The sequence below is a fragment of the Parambassis ranga genome, chromosome 17, assembly GCF_900634625.1.
Source record: "Parambassis ranga chromosome 17, fParRan2.1, whole genome shotgun sequence".
Taxonomy (NCBI): domain Eukaryota; kingdom Metazoa; phylum Chordata; class Actinopteri; family Ambassidae; genus Parambassis; species Parambassis ranga.
This window is the reverse complement of record NC_041037.1, coordinates 6,557,602-6,577,453: the sequence shown is the minus strand read 5'-3', so window position 1 is coordinate 6,577,453 and position 19,852 is coordinate 6,557,602. Positions and strand designations below refer to the sequence as shown.

Sequence of the window (19,852 nt, the reverse complement as noted above, 5' to 3'; positions counted from 1 at the left end):
ATAACAGGAAATGCATTGACAGTTTATGATAAAGTTAAATCCTAAATTTGAAGATGCATGTGGAAATTTATTGGAGAGCACCAAGACTATTCACAGTACATGTGACACCATGGGTTCATGCAATAGAGATATTACAACACAATCATACCCAGGTCACAGAACAATTACCATGTGTTCCTTTATCTGGTTAGTTTTACAGAATGTGCTTTACAAAGGCAGCACACACTTCTGTCAGCACAGAGAGTGCAAGGATAAAATTTCCAATGGCATTCCCAGACATGCAAGAACACGAAAAAGCGAACACACCTTCCCCCTGCGTTTGCTGGAGCTCTGACACTGGTCAGTGGCTCCGAAGCAGAAGCAGCTTGTACAGCCCTGAGGGTTGGAGGGGTCAAAATAAAAGGAACCTTCCCGACAAGTATCACACCTGACTCCAGCAACATGTCTCTACAAACACAGCAGCGTAAGAAAAAAGGGAAGTCACATCAATAAGTCAAGATAAAAAGAAGAAGAGATTTTGGATCAGCATTGCGATAAACTGAACTCACCTTGCAGAGACACCTGCCTGTGTCTGGGTGACACACGTTAGGAGTAACTCCGCCTTGATTACAGTCACAGGGGATACAGTCAGGGAAGCGATAATATCCTGCAGCACAGCGATTACACCGCCGACCTCCAATTCTAGGCTTGCAACTACATAAAAACACAGACACACAAACACATTTTGTAGCATCTTCTCACTGAGACCAGTACGCTTCCAGGACCCTGAGGGAGGGAAGAACTTGTGGCTCTCCTGTTCAATTCAGGGTGCTACTCTCTGAAAGGAGGCAGCAGTCCACAAGGACTAAAACCTCATCCACACCAACGTCTTCTTCACAAGTCTGAGAGCCTCAAGACATCAAACACCAGCATCTGTGGCTGAGAAATCAAACCAAAGCAGTTCCTATTGCTATATTTCCTGTTTATAACAACTGTACAGTGTGTAAACATGTATATAACACACATGTTGTTATTATACTGTACAGTAACGTTGGCACAAAAGCTCTGAAAAAAGCTGCACAGAATGGTTCCTGACAGAAAAGAAATTTGTATGTCAACATTACTGGACTTTGAACAGCAAGCCATTAATCACAGGTAATGGTTTGGTGTTATGTTTCATTTTCACTGTTTGAAACTGCGGGCCCCACATTCCAGCTTTTCTTCTCACTCAAAAAAAAGGGGGGGAAGAATGATTGGAACTGTCGAAGAAGAGTCATTACTCACACAGTTGTTTGAAAGAGAAATGACCCAGTCATACAGTAGAGGAAAATTAAGAAATTATATTATTTGAACAACTTAACTATTGCACATAGATGTATAAAGTGAAGAATAATTAGGAGTATATAAGAGAAATAAAAGAAAAAAACACACATAACAAAAACTTTAGTGTGTAAAACGGTTGAAAAGTCACCTGCACTGTCCTGTGATGCGGTCACACTGAGGCCCTGCGTTTACATCTATGCCATTTGGAGAGCAATCACAGTTATCGCAGCCCAGCAAAGGGTGGTAGTTGAACGTCTGATCCTGACACACATCACAGGCTGGTCTGATTGTCTGAGGGGGGCAAATGCAGCGTCCTGTCACCTCATCACACAGCCGGCGGCCACATTCACATGCTGCAGAAAGGACACAAGATTTAGTGTGTGTGTATTTTCTGAAAGAAAGAATTCTCACATCAGTAAATATGTACTCACGTCGGCAGTAGGGAAATCCAAAGAATCCAGTGGCGCATTTTGTACACTGCCGTCCGATGACATGCTGCCTGCAGGGACACTGTCCTCCCACTGGATCACAGACAGTTCCTGTAGAACCGGCTTTGTCACAATCACAAGGCAGAGCTCCGTTATTATAAGCTGCAGCAAGAGAGTGGGCTGAATCTCTGCAGAACTGTGAAGAAGCCGTGGGGCTAAAAATCAAAGAAATAGGAGTTCTTATTATAATACAGATGGAGATTTATACTTATATAGCAGCTAGAGGGCACCATTTCCAAAAACCTGATGCCTTGAAGGCCACACAATGTAATAAATTTTATTTATTTAGCAAAAAGTAAGATTTCAAATTAGCTTTTGTTGGATACATACTCAATATAGAAGCCTTCTCCTCTGCACTGCTGCGTGAAGTCTGCAGATTTATCCAGCGGCTTCTCTTTCAAAAGCTCAGGGCTGTAACTGCTATCAGGAACCAACAAGATATAATCCTGAACAAAACAAAACAAAAAACATATTCTTCACAAAAACTTCTACTTTGGTTGGTTTAAATGTTACAGGGAAGGTTAAAATGCAGGGCCTTTTTTTCTATTTGATTTAATCTAAAGAGTGGAAAGTAAAGCATTCTTAACATCATGCAAGCAAAGCCCAACCTGCCCCTCCTGTGTTACACAGGCTGGAAACTTAGCTTCTATAAAGCTGTAAGGGACTGCCAGGTAAAACACAGTCCTTTCATTGTTGTTGTTGGGGATATGGCATAACACAGTGGAGAGACAGTTTCAGTATGCCAAGTCTTCAGCCTGAACAACTCCAGTACAAAACACAGACTTTACTAACTTAAAAGTCTTGTTAATTTTTAAATATGTGATATATAACTAACCAGAATAAGAGTCTTTCGAGATGGCACAACCACAGAGATGGTGGGTTGCTGCCAAGGATTGTCAAAGTCGAGGGCAATGCGCCCATCAGCGATGACAACTTCCCTGCAGCCTGAGACAGCAGGACAGAAGGACGCGTTGATCAGACCTGCAAAAGAGAGCAGTTCAGACGTTTGACCTGTGACCATCCTGACATAATCTGCTCTTAAAGATGGATCTCACTGGGAATACTGTGAACTGGGAACATATACTTGATAAACATTACATTTAAACATGAGTCGGACTGCCACTTCCTCCCACACACTCACCCCTCCATTCACGCCCTGCGTCCACTCGCACTTCCACAGGGAAGGAGATATGCTCAGGCTGGTGATAATGGACCACAACCACATACCTGCCTGGAAGGGGCACATTGGGAGTGAAACTGATCTCCGTCTAAGGGGGGAAAAAAGAGAAAACTTGAAAAAGTATTAACTAGTCCAAGTGAAACTGAAAATGTATGTAATGGCATGGCCTGCTGAATGTCTTCAGAGCCCAGCAGCAGGGTCAGGTCCATAAAACTCAAACTATTCATCAAGGTGAGGAAGGGTGGAGTGTAATACCTGAGGAAATTTAAGTAGTGTTCCATCACTGTGAGGTCCATGAACAGAGAACACACCAGACTGCCGCCTCCGCCTCCAATCCTCATTTTCCCCCCTATAGAGAGCAGCAGCTGGTGCAGATGATAGCCGCCCGTCACGGGCTGCATACAGGATCAGGGCTGAGGAGGGCTTGTCAAACTGCCCCAGGACACAGTGCCGGCTAGAAACATCAAACAGAAAGAAATGTATGTTACTTTAAGTGTGTGCTTTATCCCACTGAGGTGGAAGAGCGAGGCTTGGATTAACCAGGGAGGCGTTGATCAAAGTACAATGTTTACCTTAAATAATCTCTTTTTACATCTTTTGACAACCACAAATCTCAACTCACCTGGTTGAGAAAGTGTTTCCTTCTGGCAGTCATTACTTTTAACAGGGTCTGACTAAATGTATATGTACTTTAAAAGCAAACAGTTAACAACTTATCAGTCTGGGAACTCATTAGCTATGAAGCCTGTATAACTAGCAGGTATCTAGATAACAACTCATATCCAGGCCACAACACAGTGTTTACAGTCTGACTTTCAAAATGAGATGCAAAAAAGCTTGTGGAATTGAGACGTGTGTGAGTATGCGTGAGCTTTTTCTTTTTTACTTTCTTTAGGTACAACAATCTGAAGTGTTTTATGCCTACAGGTCCTGGACATTTATATGCAGATGTCAGCAGAGATAGGTGATGCAAAATAGTGCACAAAAACACATATTACATTTTCCTCTCTGTCATATATAGTTACCTTACATAGTAGATGACAGAGCTGCAGACAGCTTTAAAAGCTGTGAAAATGCAACGCCTAACCTGGTCATTAGGTTCAGAGTGAAAGCATGACAGAGAGAGCTCGACCCTGACTTCAGCCTCAGGTAAGTGACCCCGCTCTGCTAAAGGAATGCACACAATCTCACCTGGAGAACAGATGTGCGCCTCCATTCTTCAAAACAACAATAAAACATCCAGTTTAGTATGTAGCATTTCAGAAATGTTTGCTTGACTTACGTGTCTTCAGTGAAGCGGCCATGAGTCGAGACACACAGCACCTTGGGCTTAACATACTCAATGGAGAACTCTTCTGCAGGCACTGCGTATACTTTATACTACAGATGAAAACACACGTTTCAATTTGTACGCTCCTGACTCAATAATGGACTTTATATAATCAGTTTTTGTTGGAACGTGGCGCTCACCAGAAGAAATGATGTAGTGGAAGTCTGCAGAAGAATGTCTATCCAGTGAGTCAGCTGCAGCAGCGCTACTTGATTTCTGCTGTCCACTGCGACACTGCGGCACAAGTGGCTGCAAAAAACACACAACAGCTGAAACTTATGCATGCTAAAAAACTCTAGTTTAAGAAACAAATTTGTTTTACCATTCATAGAAAAGCTGTGAAAGAGACAAACTGACCTGAAGGCACAGCTATAAATGTTGGCTCTGGCTGGGATCTGTGCACTGGACTGACCACTGATGAGTATGTTAACATTCTGGGCGGTGTCCACCTCGCTGACATACTCCAGAATAAGGGCATATTGGCCAGGATTGGGTACACGCAGACTGAGCTGGAGCTGTGACTACAGGACACAGAACATGGGAGACATACCTAAATAAACTCCAATAAAATGAGTTGTAGTAAAAGGTAAATAAAAGCAACAAGGATTGATTTTGACAAAATATCTTGAGATATTCAGGAAGGAAGATCCAGTCTTCACATTCTGAAACAAAATTGACTTTGACCAGCTGCTTAATAACCTCAATCTGTTTAATAGCTCTCAGTGTGACACTGATCTTTACCTGTCTGCCATTGAGAGCAGCCATGTCAGGGTGATCCGGTGTAGGACGTCGCACTCGAGTCTGCCTCCTCCTGCGTCCACTCCGGGTTGACAATTTTCCCTGAGAGCCCAGTACAGAGCTATAGCCATCTAGGGCAACGTGTTTATACAGTAGACAGCTAAGACACACACATAAAGAGACAAAGTCAGTGATGACAGTCTACCAACAGTAAAAAGGATGAGCAATATGACTCAGAAATGCTGGTTTACTTTGTGTCCCTGTTTGCAGTGGGTAGGTATGTGCAGGGCTGGGTGATCCTTTTCTGCAGCAAAGGTGCTTCATAGTAATCCTGAGGCAGAAGTACTAAATAGTCCTAAAGAGAAGTAGGACAACATGCATTTCATTATTGAATCCATGTTGCAAGAGGTTTGTAGTTAAAGTGAAGAAAATCAAAATAATTCTTGCTTTAATAAACAATATACATAAAGATAAAAAGTGCAATATACACAGGAAGAGTATCTTCTATCTTTTTTATTAACTCACCAAGAGAACCCCCTCTGCCCTGATGTGGATGATCCATTTCCCAGAGGTCAATGCAAAGGGCTCAGCAAAGCCCTCTCCTGGGACAGTGAGGAAGGATGGAGAAGGACTTGCAGGAAATATGATTTCTTTGCTCTGGTCTGACCCTGCAAAGCACCAAGCATTACTATCAGCAGCATTACCACATATTATGCACCACAGTGAAGGAAATGTCTTTAATGATGGGTTAGATTGGACAGTTTGATGGTGAAAATGTAAAAGCTGTTTTACTGTCAGAGGCAGCCTTACCTGCAGTGCCTCTGTTATTGGTAGCCCTGATGCTACCAGTCACACTGCTGCTGCTGGGGTTAATGAACCGCAGAACCACACGGAATAAGTGCTGCCTCCCATCATTTGGATCAACATGCACTGACACTCTGACTTCACTCTGCAGAGATGACAATGACATACGACTAACTGCAATGGCACAAGTAGACGATGATGAGGGGGACAGTGTTAAAAGAAGGTTAAAAATCACGACAGGCGGGCAATGGGGGGTTAGGACAACAAAGCAGGTTAATCAACAGACAGGCACACAAAGGTGAAAGAAGTCAATGCAGCTAAAGCAATGCAGGCCCTTCACTTACAGTCACAGCAAGACTGAAAGTCAGCTTCGTCCACCACCGCGATCCATGCTCGCACTTTTGCTCGCCCCTTATGTTGTGGGGTGGAGTAGCGCATTATAATATGGAAAGGTCCAGGAAAGCCAGGGGTAAGCATTAGGATCACCTCTGGCTGAAGAGAGACAGCGTTAGTTCTAAGAGAGCCAGTGTCCGTGGCACTGAATAACAGGAGGGCGTGCGCATCAAGGAGGATTATTTGTGCAACAGCAAAAGCAAAAGAATAATAGTGTCATTGGAGTATGAAGAAAAGGGAGACATCAACAACACAACAATCACCTGAACTTATCAATGATGTATCAAAGTACAAATGTTATTAGACGGACCTCTGCAGGGGACATCACAGCATAACCTCTCCAGCTGAAGTCTGGGAACTCCTGGGGGTTATAACCAAACCGTACTGGTCTGGCATTTGGAGTGGTGCCATCCTCCACCTCAAACTTCAGCTGGTGTAGGGTGGGAAAGTAGTAGTTTGGTGCTGGCCTAATGAGTAAAAAAGAAAAATAAATGATGACTTTAATTTGAGGTTGTTTTATTTTTACAATTTATTTTTCGGGCATATCTTACTCAGTGCACTTAAGGCCAATTATGTTCTGCCGACATCGACACTGTCCTGATGTCTCATCACATGCAATACCAATGGCACCACCCACATCACACCGACAACCTAGGAGGGAAATTAATTATTACCTAATTGTTTGTTGTACAATTATTGTTTCATTTTTTAGCAAAAAAGGTTCTGCTACACTATGATGCTGGAGGTAAACAAGAACCTGTTACCTTGACAACCAAAATAATTCTTCTTCTGCAGCAGGAAGTATCCGTCCTTGCAGGAGTCACACGAATGCCCGCACACGTTAGGTTTACAGTGACACTGCCCACTTTTCTAGACAAACAGGTAATCAAGAGAAAAGCATTGCCGTAAAAAAATAAACTAAACTTTTAACTGACATTATAATACCAACACTGTGTATAATCACCAGAGGGGCTATTGAAAATTCTCACCTGTTCACACTCACCAACTCCACTCAGCGTCCCTTTCAGATCACACTGACACTCTGGCACGAGAGACAGAGAGGGAGAGAGGTGCAAGGTTATGAAAATTTGAAGGGGGGGTGGTGGTGAGGGGGTCTGCAGTGAATAGACTCTGATTACAGGGTTCTGGTGATGCACAACAACGCAAAACCCTCCAATCTTCAGAGAGCTGCACTTCAAAGATTCAAAGAAGCTTTTCAGCCACAGTGGGGAAAAAAACTTTCCCTTAATGTCCGGCCACAGCCAACCAGAGACATTCTTTGTATATTAAAAGCACCCTCCACCCCCACCCTTTGTGTCTTCAGGCAGCAGGTAGTGATAACATTCTTACAAAATAGCAGAACTGTAACATAAGACAGATATGTGGACAAAGCCTGGAGCTGCTCTCTTATTGCTGTATAATGGGAAACTCCTTATTATTATTTCCATATTTTTGTACGGTTAGAAAGCAGAAGTTCAGGTTATTCTTGTAGTGGTCAGTCTCACACCAGAAGCAGTTCATAGGAATTTGCCTGTATGATTTGTTATTTTCAGCTGCCCCACTGAGGGACAGGAAGCCAGATCCTTGTTGACAGGAGAATGTTGACATATCTTCTGGGTAAGAAGGGCCGAGACCCATATCAGTGCCTTGTTAGATTGCTCCCGGTAATTAAACAGTCGAGAGAAAAATGGGGTTAATGATCGGAACTAATCTTGCTGGAGACAAAAAAATAAGACTGGCTCGCTCACCTATGCAGCCACGAGGGTTCTCTGTAGCCAGATTCCAGTAGAGAGGTTTACACCTGTCACACAGAGTTCCTTCTACATTCGGCAGGCAGCGACAGGAGCCCTGAAACAACAGATAAGGAGTGTTGAGAAATGTTGTGACTTCTAGCTACAGCAAAAAGCTCAGTTAAAATTGTTTATCAGATAGATGCAATCAGTTTCATGGGCCTGCATATGGCACTACAGTAAATCTTCTGGATGACTGGAACTTAGTAGCTTTTCTTTTTTCTAAACACACTGTGGGACATGTTCCAAAACAAAAGCGTCTTTACTTCTCATTACTCCATGTTGTTGTTTCTTTCTTCCTCTACAAAATGGAAGGAAGTCTCTTTTCCTTTTTTAATTACCAGCTGTGACAGCATGGCTAGTATTGTTTTTACTACTTGAGTGCGTGTGTGTGTATGTCATCATGGCAGCTAATGGAAATTTTGAGTACTTTCACAGGTGTTTAATGTCTGTCAGTCTCAAAAATATAAAGGTGTTTGCGTCCCAGTTGGAGAGATCGCATTCTGACATGGCCTTTTGTTACTCTTTCTTGCAAAATTGCTTGGGTAAAGTTCAGTTACAAGTTTTTTGTCCCTTTAAATCCACACTTTTTTTTTATCCAGGCTAGAAAAAACATGACCAGGAGTAAAAGTTGCTTACCGTTTGAGAATCGAAGACTTCACTTCCTGCTGTGTTACAAACACTAATGGAAGCTGAAAACAAGCCAAATTTAATATATATATATATATATATATAGATGGAATAAATACTTATACAGGATGCTTTGTGTTAGAGTAAGGCACAAAAACATTTAAATTATTGTAGAGTGGTGTCTGAGGGGGTTACCTGAGCACTGGGGGAACCTGAGTCCAGAGGCGCAGCGGTCACACAGCTGGCCGACCACACCTGGGAGACAGAGGCACTGACCCGATAATGGGTTGCACGCTGTGCTGTATGAGCCTTCCTGTGAACACCGGCAGGCTGGGGACAGTAAAGGGGTGGTGTTACCATAGATGAGTATGTTTATTTTGGGGAATCTGATTTGCCTAAGTGATTCCCAGCTGTCTATTCTTGGGAATATTATCCCTTGTAAGGAAGAATTCCATATATATCATATGTTCAGCTCTGTGTGAACCACTGTCATGCTGATTGTATTTAAAAACATTGATGCAGATGATAAATTAGGATGTTGCAGGACACTGTGGGAGAATGAGGATGTGTGCTCAGAAGTCATGAGAAGAGGCCACGGTTAATGCAGTGGAACCAGACCCTACATTTTTTCCAGCAGCACTTAGATCAGCAGAGGTCATGCACACCCATCGGGTTTATCTATCATAGTTACACTAGGGCACATAAAAAGGAATCAAACCCACTCACTAGCACAGTCTGGATATCCATAGTAGCCCGGTGCACATTCATCACAGTCCTGGCCTCCGTAGTTGGGAAGGCAAACACACTGACCATTTGGACTGCACACATTGTCAGCCACACCAGCTCCATCACAGAGACACACTGAAAGACAGAAAAGATAGAACTCAACCCATACATACTGTGTACAAGCAAGGATCTGTGATGTAAACATATATATGATTATCTTATAACTTTCGATATAAAAGTCTGTATGCTGGTTCTCTCTCACCCTGGCAGTTTGGGAAGGAGTGGTATCCAGGGCGACAGCGGTCGCATCCCTCCCCCTCCACACCCTGACGGCACAGACAGCGCCCTGCTGCGTCACACACCCCGTACACAGTCCCTCTGGGGTCACAAATACATGCTGTACACAAACACACAAGTAAATAAATAAGATCCCAAACTGCTCTAAATTTAAATGAGTAATCTCGCTAAACTATGTGGTCTGCTTACAAATGAGCTGGAACTCTTTCTTCAGTCCAACATGACAACAAAGAATGGAAAAAAAACTCAGCTATTCTCATTTTGTAACACACAGTGGTACAGCTACACTGGTGCCTACATCTTGCCGAGCCTTGCCAGGCATATTATTGAGCAGACATGTGAAAGGACAGTTCTACATGTCCCTACAAATGAGATTACTGACAACAGCATTGCTAAAAGTCTTCATTTTAACACAAATCTCACATGACTAGTAATGGGTTTCCCAGCTTGAAGGAAACCAGTAATGAGAATATAGACCAGGGGCCATCCTAATATTAGACTGGTTAGTTCTCACTGAACAGTCCCAGATGACTGATGTTGTTATCATGATAGGACATGAGCTTGAATCCCCACTGATGCAATGTCTTTTAAAAAATAAGTCTATTCTGCTGAACAGCTGCATGGTCTTTGCTGTCACTGTGCATTTTGATGCCTCATACCAATATTTTAAGCATCTCATAAAACTCGATATGACTGAAAAGTTTGGTTCTTTTTCATTGACATATTTGGATCATGTATAATAGAAGATTGGCAACAATTTCCAGGCCATGTTTGGATTGACAAACAAAAAATAATAGACATGTTATTGACCTAAATCCTTATGGGTAATCAATCAAGTGTTTTAACTACCGTACTCATTCTGCATGTAACAAGAGCTGCATTTGCACTTAGCAGCTTTACCCTGGTATACTAATCCTTTACTTGTCTGACCTCTAACACCTTCTTCAGCCTTTAAAAGCCATTTTTTAACAGCCTGGACTGCCAGTAAGTAAATGTGACACATGTCATGTCACAACGTGGCACAGTCCAGAAACACTTCATATCTGTCTTCTCACACTCACGCTGACAGCTGGGTGAGCCAAAATAACCCGGCGGACAGGCACTGGGAACTGTAGAGAAAAAAGATTGCATAATAAGAATATTTCAGATGCTTATTAAATGATGTTGCGACATGACACACTCTGAAACCTTGTGTAATGAACGTACCTACAATCGGACCTGCAGGGGATTTGGTGGTTGTCGGGTACACAGGATAACCTGCAAAAAAAAAAATGTCAACTTTTCCTATTGCTTGCTACTGTTTTATGTTTTGAAATTTACCATCATGTACTGTCAGCTGTGGCCACTGTGGTTATTTTGTTTTGTCTTTACAGAAAACCTTGTAAAGTCACAGATTATGTTGCAGAAATTAATTTAGTCAACAAAGAATAATCTCTTGAAATAAAGATAGCCTCCTGATTTGTACTGCCGACATGTTTAGTCTAGTTCATCAGTGCTAACAGGCTGCTGGTTAGAGAGCCACTTTATAAATCTTGAGAACATAAAATGGGAGCTCAGCTCAAGTTAATGACATGAGCAACAAACACTCCGGGCACATCTACATTTGCTGGGCTGTGTGTGCATATTTAAAAAAATGTTGATTACGGTAATCGAATTAAATTAAATTTCATGTGAATTCTTGCCATGAAAACATGTGAATACCAGTTAGACATTGAATTCCTGGAACTCAGAAAACTGAGTGCTGTAGCAGAGTTCACAGAGGTTCACACAGAGACCTTAAAAAAATCTCATGCCAGTCAAAAGAGAGAAAAAAAGCACCTGCATGACAAAACAAAATAACTTGAAAGATGAAAGACTGAGTGCCTTACCTCCATAATCAGATGAATGAGATAAAATTGGGGGAATTCTCCTTGTGTGTATGTTATCTGTATTTATATTTGTTATATGGAATTATGGTATGTGGAATGTGCAGTAACACTTCCACACACAGCCATGCAGCATATAGAATAGAATAGAATAGAATAGAATAGAATAGAATAGAATAGAATAGAATCACCATGGCAGACATCTAAAGCAGAGAGCAGTGTGATCAGATCAATGGATCAGATGGAATATGAAGGCGCGTCTGCCAACTCATATGCTAACTCATACCCCATATACATGCACTGCTTCAAACCAATGCACAGAAGTGAAATTATCTGAAAGAATAAATGGAAACAGAAACTTACGGATGCACTCGGGGTAGTAATAGTATCCAGCGGCACAGCGGTTGCAGTTTTCTCCAGTAAACTGTGGCTTGCAGATACACCTTCCAGACCCCATTTCACATCCGGCTGTAGTCCTTTCATCACAGCTGCAGGCTGTTGGGTGTCACATCATTATATATATAAAAAAATCACAGAAATAACTGTGTCTTGATAACAGGAGCATCGGTGCTACTAAGATGCACATGAAGAGAAAACAGAAAGAACTGACTGCACATCATCTGTCTTAATATGTATAAATATAAATAGCTCTTATCTAAAAATAAGACATTGTAAAAGCAAATAATGACACAAAATTTACTGACTCTGAACATATCACACACATATACTAAGCCGACTAAACTGAGCTTGTAGGTTCTGTGGTTTACTTTTCAAAGTGCTCAGGGCAACCAGTTTAATTCCTCTACTTTGTAATGTCCAAACATAACTGGCAGCTATTTATACCATGAGGAACAGCCATAGACCATTAAAGTAATGTAAACAATGGCAGAGCCCAGTTTAGCAATAATACAAGCACTGGTGCCAGCTAAGTCTGTCTAAAACCAGATGCTGGCGCCTTTCTTTGAATAAAACTCTTGTTTTGTCTTTACTTGTTAGTCAGAGATACTGTAGGTCAAATGTCTACATGGTGAAACAGGGCTTAGTTCCTAGCTGCTAGCCTGGGAAGTCTTTGTGGAACATTTTAATTGCATTGATTAGAGTAGTCGCAAATATTGATTTAAACTGGTGTGTAAAGAACATTTTATAATATGACAACAGCTCTTTGTTAAACTGTCCCATTTTAGAGAGAATATTTGAGTCATGCAATGATCTTTCTGTAATCAATCAATCAATCAATCAATCAATCAAACTTTAGAGATGAGACTGCATGGCATAGGTCACTAGGTAGAATTTATAATGTACAAAGGTCAATATGTTTTGGTTAAGCTATCTGCAGTAAGGAATGTCATGACCTAAGGCAATATCATCGGGGTAAACCTGTGCATGCTCTGTGTGACCTTACTTTGGAGACACATTTATCCTTATCTTAAAGTCAGCAAAATGTTCTAAATGTGAATTTCTGTGAGAACATTCAAAATTGGGTGAAAGTGTAAGTGTCCAGACAACTTCCAACTTCCTAGCCTTCTCATCCTTCATTTTTTTCCATTATGTTGAATATACTAGCTTTCCACTCTCATATTCAATTACATGAAAAATACAAGAAACAAAACATTTAGGAGACAAATCAGCTTACACACACATCCAGCCAATAATTCCCCCAAAGTACTGCCAACATTCAGAGACTTGAGTCTTAAAACTGAGCAGCAGGTCAAAGGGAGAGTGCAAATAATACAAAGACTCACGTATGCATCCAGTGGCAGACTCAGGAGGAACTCCATACTGTCTGTAGAAGCCTTCAATGCATCTCTCACAGTTCACTCCAGCAGTGTTGTGCTAAAAACAAACAATACAAAATCAATGAATGACCCACATAAAACTAAAGTGAGCATCCAACAGAAAACAACAGCTTCAGTAGACATAACTCAAGATTTGGCTCTCTATGTGTGTATCACATTCCAGGTTATGCCCTGTTAACAGTGCTACACTTTGGCAAAAATATGACATGAAATCAGCTCCTTGGACAAAAGCAAAGTGTACGTTTGTCTTGGCCTCATAAACCAGTTTGTACAAGTTGCAAAGTAAATGTTGTAATTCTACATGGAGGACTCCAGTAAAATACACAAAACATCGAATGTTTCTTCTTTTTTAACACACTCTCCACCCTTACAACCACACACACACACAAGAATCAGTTTAGACTTGATATGCATTTCATACCTGGCAGCTGATGCACACTCCTCCTCCGTCATACCTGCCAAAGGTGTCTAAACTTGCTCCCCTCTTTTCCACCTCTGGGTCATAATAACAGTCAAAGGCATGGGAGAAACACTGGCAAGCTGAGAAGGAAACCCCCGGCACACAGACACACACAGGATTATTCTATATACTCAGCAAATTACCACCGATCCCACAACTGTATTTAAGCACCTTAAGCTTCTAATTCTGCAAAAGAGAGTTACATGTCTGGTTGTTAAACCTTAAAGGAAACTATAAAATCCAAACCAAATAAGACACTACATCCTCTTCCTGTATACCTCCCCTGAGTCTCATTATAAATGGTTATGGTGCAGTGTGACTACATGAGTGCGCTGATTGGATTACAGATCTTCTCTCTTTGCTTTTGTGGATGATCTGAGGTCATATTTCATAAAGGGAAATTTGTCAACAGTCCAGAGTAATTAGATTCCAGCTGACACGGGCTCTGCTGGCTGACTGGAAGGCTCACTGATAAGCTTTCACCATCTAGGTTGGCGCAGGCCTGGCTAGCCAACTTGCTAAGCAGACAAAAAGCAGTTATCCCAGAGCAAGTTGGGCAGTGCGCTGATCATCACACGCACCATATGAGGAATGTCCTCTCAACTCTTCAACTGAGGCTCACTGCAATACCATATCAAGGCATCCACAGCCCAGGCCTTAAATATCAGAGGCGAGAGGACACTTCAGCCCTCACTCCGGGGGTCGTAATTCAAGGAGCCAGCACAGTGTGGTTTTGTTTACACATCAAATGAAGTGGTACATGAACACTTACGCTGACACTCATTTGGGCTGTCAACAGTTGCAGCACGCCATGGCTTCTGATTAAAGCCGGGGCAGCAGCGGTCACATGACTCTCCGCAGGTGTTGTGTTGACACTCACACTGGAGTCTGATGAAAGGAGATGAGACACACAAAATCCATCAACTTTATTTAAACCTAACAGCGTTGTCATGGTGAACACAGCAGTAGTACAAATTTGAATGAATCTACAATAGTTTTTCAGACTATCATGTGATCCTAAATCTAGCTGCTAGCTAGAGTCTAACTCTCTGTCTGATAACTGATGTTTAACAAATACAATGAGGGTGGTGAAAATTTGAGATCAATGACAGCATGACCTAATTTGCCTGCTCCGTGGATTATGTGTATAAATGAGGTAGGGGATTATGATGAAAAATGTTTTCTAGACCTTTGGCCACCTTATCAATCACCGACTGTATCTGTAGTGTTTAGCTGACGGCAGCTTCATTCAGCAGAACAAAGCTGTCACAGTGAAGCATCCTGTGTTGTTCTGTTGTTTTCCAGGTTACAAAGAGCTACAGTGGGTCAAACCAGTTCTTTATCACTCATCTTGCCATTTTACCAACCATGTCAGAGATAGAAATGGAACATGGTGATGTCATGTAGACAACATATGAGATAATTGTCTCAGAAAGAATTCAGTGTACTTGATTATATCTACTACACTATACATTTCTTGTCTGTTCTACCTCTGCTACATGAAGCCACACAGCGGGTGTCCACTAAACCATGAAGCATTGCTAACCTGTTGGGGTTGTTCAGGTTACGTCCGGCACCGCACACCTGTGCATGTCCATGACAAACACAACGTCCGCCAATGCTGATGTCTTTGATACTGTAGTAATACTGTCAGCAAAGAGAGAAAACACTGTTATCACCAGCACAATTACAAAGTAATAGCAGTGTTATCTCCCACACCAGAACAAACATCTGCTTAAAAGACTCATTTATCACATGTTGACAAGTACAAACTTAAACTATGACCTGTAGACTGAAGTCAGTTTCATAGGGTGAATCAGCTGGCAGCACTGATTTAGAGAGAAGATGTAAAAAGCTGCTTCCGAGATTAATCCAGAGGGTAAAATTCTAGAATTATGTCCCCAAGTCATTTACTTTAAAACAAAATTTTGCTGACGCTATATAAGATAGTGTCATCAGTAGAATTACCATGATAACATGGACAGACAAATGTGGCATCACAGATGAATGAGTCAGCAGATCTGTGTGTTTGTGTCAGCAAAAAGGAAGCTGGCAGGTAGGTGGTGCAAAGCAATAAATCTGGCTTTCCCAAATGGGAAACAAGAGCATGCCAGCATGACACCTCAGTGTGAGGTTGTACAGTTTGTGCCTCACCCTGCGCGTGACGGTGGGGTCCCTCTGGGCCTTGGAGATAAGGTGGCCGAGCAGGGTGCTGGTGCGCAGGAAGTGGAGGCGGATGTTGGTTGCCTTTGTGAAGTCTTGCAGCACTGGGGAGTAGGTGAAGTTTTTGGACCCCGGCCGGCCATTGACCAGAGACACCACAATCTGAACAGCACAAGTTTATTTCACAAATACACCTTATAAAATGCAGGAAGTTTGGTTTGAGTTGGATATTTTACCTCTCCGTTCTCCAAAGGAACGATCCGTGAGTATTCTGTGGTGCAGAGCTGATCATCATCGTTGAATATACGAGCATTGGGCTGCTTTCTAAACCTTTCAATACACTCGTGTTTTGAATCTGTTCAAAAATGACATGTTTATTTGCTCACACTTTGTGCCAATCAAACAGTTAGTATGCATGTTTTTTGCACTATGGACAAATTGAACAATAAAAAAATACTGGAAGAATAATAGAATAATAAGGAATTCTAGTAATAGTACAATTGGAAATAAATCATTCAAGGGCAAAGCTGAAGGCAAAGAGCACTGAAGTTATCATGCTCTTCATGATCATGAATGAACATGAAGTTGGATATATTTGAAGACAATTCCTAAAGAAATAAATGTCTCCAGGCAATCCCTGTGAACAGGTGCCATCAGACATGCCAAATCAGCAAACACCAAATATGTTTCAGGTATGCAATTTAGAAATTATAAGACATTACAGGGCTAGGATCCAATTTCACACATCTTACATGAATTCAAAGTTTCACTGTTATGATGGGGAGGGGGGGGGGGTCTGTGAACATAGACCCAACAAGTTTAAATCCATCTTCACAGCCAGTCTTTTTCACAGCAGATATTTGGACTTGGCAGGAAAGGAAAAGGTGTAATTAAGGGATCACAATGACAATTTTCAACTTTATCTCTGTATACAGTGTATGAAGTAAGGGAACAATGTGCACAAGAAGAACAAGAGTTATTTATGTTCTCCGGGGATCTGGGGATCAGCAGCAAATAGTGTTCTTCCTCCGGAAACAGGTAACCACATGGTTTAAGCTGCTCAAAATCAGTTGGTATACTGGGAGGATGTTATGGACAAGGATACTTCCTGCATTTTGTTGGCTGATGTGGATAGTGTACAGCTAAAGAAATATCCAGAAACTGGGCTGCTGACAGCACACATAAGAGAAAAGTAATACAAAATGTATCTTTAATGGTGACTACCAGTAATCCTTTATCTGCACCAATACAGGGGGTCAATATATACTGTATGTTGGACCACTAAGATTTTGGTTTGGTCAAAATATCTGCCATAAAAACAAGCTTAATTTCAAACAGAAAAGGCTATTTGTTGAGTGGCGGCTGCTGTTGTGTTATGAACTTACGTGCGAAAAACTGCCATGGTGTGAAGGTTCTTCCATTGTCCACAGAGCGCTCCAGGACCCATAGGTCAGGACGAGGTGAGTTAGCAAACTTGATGAGGACATATGCAACATGGAAGAGCTAAAAAGCAGGACACATAGAGGAGGTTAAACAAAAGGCTGTTCAGAGCGGATTTTGGCAAAAATGTTGCAGTTTCCTGTCCTCTACTTGCTCATTGAAGCAAGGGCCTGGCCTGGAGCTCTAACAATATTCTTATTTCCTTTCCTGTGAAAGTCGGCTCGGTTGTTCACAATCAGCACAAGATTAGCAATTTAAAGGAGCCTCTAACTTTTTTAAAAAAAATCTTGCAGCTTGATTCAGTTGTATCTGTGTGACATAGAGCAAACAATTTACCAACATGGACTCAATAAAAGTGGTGCAGGTGCAGCCAGGTTAGTGAAAAGACACCAGCTAAACCCACATGATCCCTGTCTGTTCTCTGAACTCTCTATCTCTACCTCCAATCAGAATATACGGTCCATACAAGTGCAGCAAATCATGCCAATGATTGTTTCTGCCAACAGCGAGATCTCTTTCAGGCTCATGATTCTCAGTGCTGAACAACACCTTTACAGTTCGTCAACATCATCAAGGCCTAAAAAGAGGGTGACTTCATTTTGATTGAACATTGTACCAACAATCAAAGCTCTCTTTGTACCACCTGGCACAGACGGAATTTAGACCCTGTGACACCAGCTTGCACGTGACAACTGCAGTGTCAATAAAAAGCCTCACCTATACTTGCCTACCACCGCCCCTATCTCAGACTGAAAGGTGGTTTAACTACAAGCTGGCAAAGATCCAGGAACAACATTTAAAATGGCTCAGAAACACAGACACCAGAGCTATAAATGATCAACCTGCAGCACCTGCCCTCAGGACTGAAGTAATGAATGAAAATTGCACCTAATATACTGTACCCATGTTTAAATAAGACTTTTGTTTCTGTTTGAGAAGGATGAAGGCAGGCCCACACTCGTCCAGCATCCCTCAGCACCTTGATGAAAAACCCAGTGGGCATTTAAAATATTCAGGTTTCTCTCTTTCTTCTTTGCTCCAGTATGTTAGTATAGCAAAGAGCTATACTAACATACTGAAGCAAAGTAAAACATTAAAAAACCTCTGCTGTGGAGTCACGAGGATCCACAATTTTCTCAATGGAAGCCTCCCCAGACCCTACAAAAGCATAAGCCTCAAGTTCAAGTAGCTTCTTGGTTGACAAATTGTGAGAAAGTTCAGAGGTTAGCTGTGGGACTGTTTGCCCCGGTTCTCTGCAGACGTGCAACAATCCCTAATAACTAACAACAAAATCATTAGGTTGCAAATCAGGCATGTGTTTGTGACATCGCTGCCCTTTTAATCAGTGTAGCCTCCTCCTAACCTCAACTCTAAACGGGGTGTGTCTTGAAATTAATCAAAGAACGCTTCCACCCACATGCAACGGGATGTACAAACAACAAAAAAGGACACAAGAGGTGGGTGTAATCTAAAAACAGGAGCTGCCTACTATCTACTAACATGCCAGTTCTGCTGAGGACCAGGAGGAAGTTTAGTTCACATGGACTGCAATGACATTAACAGTAGGCCAGCCGGAAGCGATACAGAAGGGGCGGAAAGCAGGAAGGTAAAAAGGGTAGGGATGGCTAGAGACGTGCTGGCTGGCATGCAGACCCATCTCAAATTCCAAACATAGCGCCACATTCCCCTTCCCTCCTAATGCCCCCAAAGCACAGCATGCCACTGCTTTCAGGAACCTGTCGCTGGCAGCGACACACAGCAGTGAAAATCTTCACCACCACTTGTCACGATAAAGGATGGTAACTAAAGTGGATTCTCGAGTTGCAAGAAAAATATTATTGGACAGGACAAAGCTTATACACAAACTGAAGAGTCAGTGTGTTGTTTACATTTGTTTCTACACAGAAAGAAAGCATTTGCAGTATGGCAAACAGAGCTGAGTATCCCTTACCCTGCAGGGCAGCTGGATTCCTGGGAGATTTGTGAGATCACAAACACACATATCCATCTTGCAAGCCTCAAGGTGTGTGATTATGATCATCATGTTAGACATTTTGTCCCCTTTTCAGTCAGTTGTTACATTGTTTTTTTCTTTACATGAAGTAGTATTTAATGTTCTATAATATACTTCTTACTTCCTTTAGATGAAATGAAATAAAAGAAATATAAATGTTACACACAATAATAACTTGATGCCCAGTTGGCATGAAGAATCCTCTGGAAACAAACCCAGTCATTGACATATAGTGCGATCTTGGAAGCAGAGGGCCCGTAGGCTGTGCTTAATTGCAGAGATGTGTGCTGCCAATCCAAACACACACTATTGAAATATATCCAGAGCTCATGTATTGTTTGGAGGGAGCATGAAATATTGCGATGTGCTTGTGCATGCTGTGCACATGAGCAGAGGATTCCAGTGGTATAGAAGACATGAAACAGATTGACACACT

At 41.9% G+C, this 19,852-nt stretch overlaps 1 protein-coding gene across 3 annotated transcripts in view; it reads right to left on the bottom strand.

Annotated features, from left to right (window-relative positions):
- LOC114449365 (laminin subunit alpha-3-like) overlaps window positions 1-19,852 on the bottom strand; it is a 46,593-nt gene that overhangs the window by 18,343 nt on the left and 8,398 nt on the right. For all 3 annotated transcript variants that reach the window (XM_028426967.1, XM_028426966.1, XM_028426968.1), the window contains 34 exons: window positions 17,348-17,465; window positions 16,199-16,317; window positions 15,954-16,124; window positions 15,346-15,446; window positions 14,572-14,687; window positions 13,761-13,879; window positions 13,286-13,376; window positions 11,907-12,038; window positions 10,885-10,935; window positions 10,740-10,787; window positions 9,644-9,778; window positions 9,382-9,516; window positions 8,851-8,985; window positions 8,665-8,717; window positions 7,984-8,083; window positions 7,225-7,277; window positions 7,000-7,105; window positions 6,787-6,886; window positions 6,546-6,702; window positions 5,849-5,987; window positions 5,564-5,706; window positions 5,290-5,393; window positions 5,042-5,198; window positions 4,658-4,821; window positions 4,441-4,549; window positions 4,253-4,350; window positions 3,226-3,424; window positions 2,932-3,058; window positions 2,626-2,771; window positions 2,121-2,236; window positions 1,734-1,945; window positions 1,451-1,655; window positions 549-693; window positions 307-447 (listed from right to left, as the gene is read on the bottom strand). In XM_028426967.1, the coding sequence (XP_028282768.1) occupies window positions 307-447; window positions 549-693; window positions 1,451-1,655; window positions 1,734-1,945; window positions 2,121-2,236; window positions 2,626-2,771; window positions 2,932-3,058; window positions 3,226-3,424; window positions 4,253-4,350; window positions 4,441-4,549; window positions 4,658-4,821; window positions 5,042-5,198; window positions 5,290-5,393; window positions 5,564-5,706; window positions 5,849-5,987; window positions 6,546-6,702; window positions 6,787-6,886; window positions 7,000-7,105; window positions 7,225-7,277; window positions 7,984-8,083; window positions 8,665-8,717; window positions 8,851-8,985; window positions 9,382-9,516; window positions 9,644-9,778; window positions 10,740-10,787; window positions 10,885-10,935; window positions 11,907-12,038; window positions 13,286-13,376; window positions 13,761-13,879; window positions 14,572-14,687; window positions 15,346-15,446; window positions 15,954-16,124; window positions 16,199-16,317; window positions 17,348-17,465 (4,245 nt within the window). The remainder of the gene's footprint in view (window positions 1-306; window positions 448-548; window positions 694-1,450; window positions 1,656-1,733; window positions 1,946-2,120; window positions 2,237-2,625; window positions 2,772-2,931; window positions 3,059-3,225; window positions 3,425-4,252; window positions 4,351-4,440; window positions 4,550-4,657; window positions 4,822-5,041; window positions 5,199-5,289; window positions 5,394-5,563; window positions 5,707-5,848; window positions 5,988-6,545; window positions 6,703-6,786; window positions 6,887-6,999; window positions 7,106-7,224; window positions 7,278-7,983; window positions 8,084-8,664; window positions 8,718-8,850; window positions 8,986-9,381; window positions 9,517-9,643; window positions 9,779-10,739; window positions 10,788-10,884; window positions 10,936-11,906; window positions 12,039-13,285; window positions 13,377-13,760; window positions 13,880-14,571; window positions 14,688-15,345; window positions 15,447-15,953; window positions 16,125-16,198; window positions 16,318-17,347; window positions 17,466-19,852) is intronic.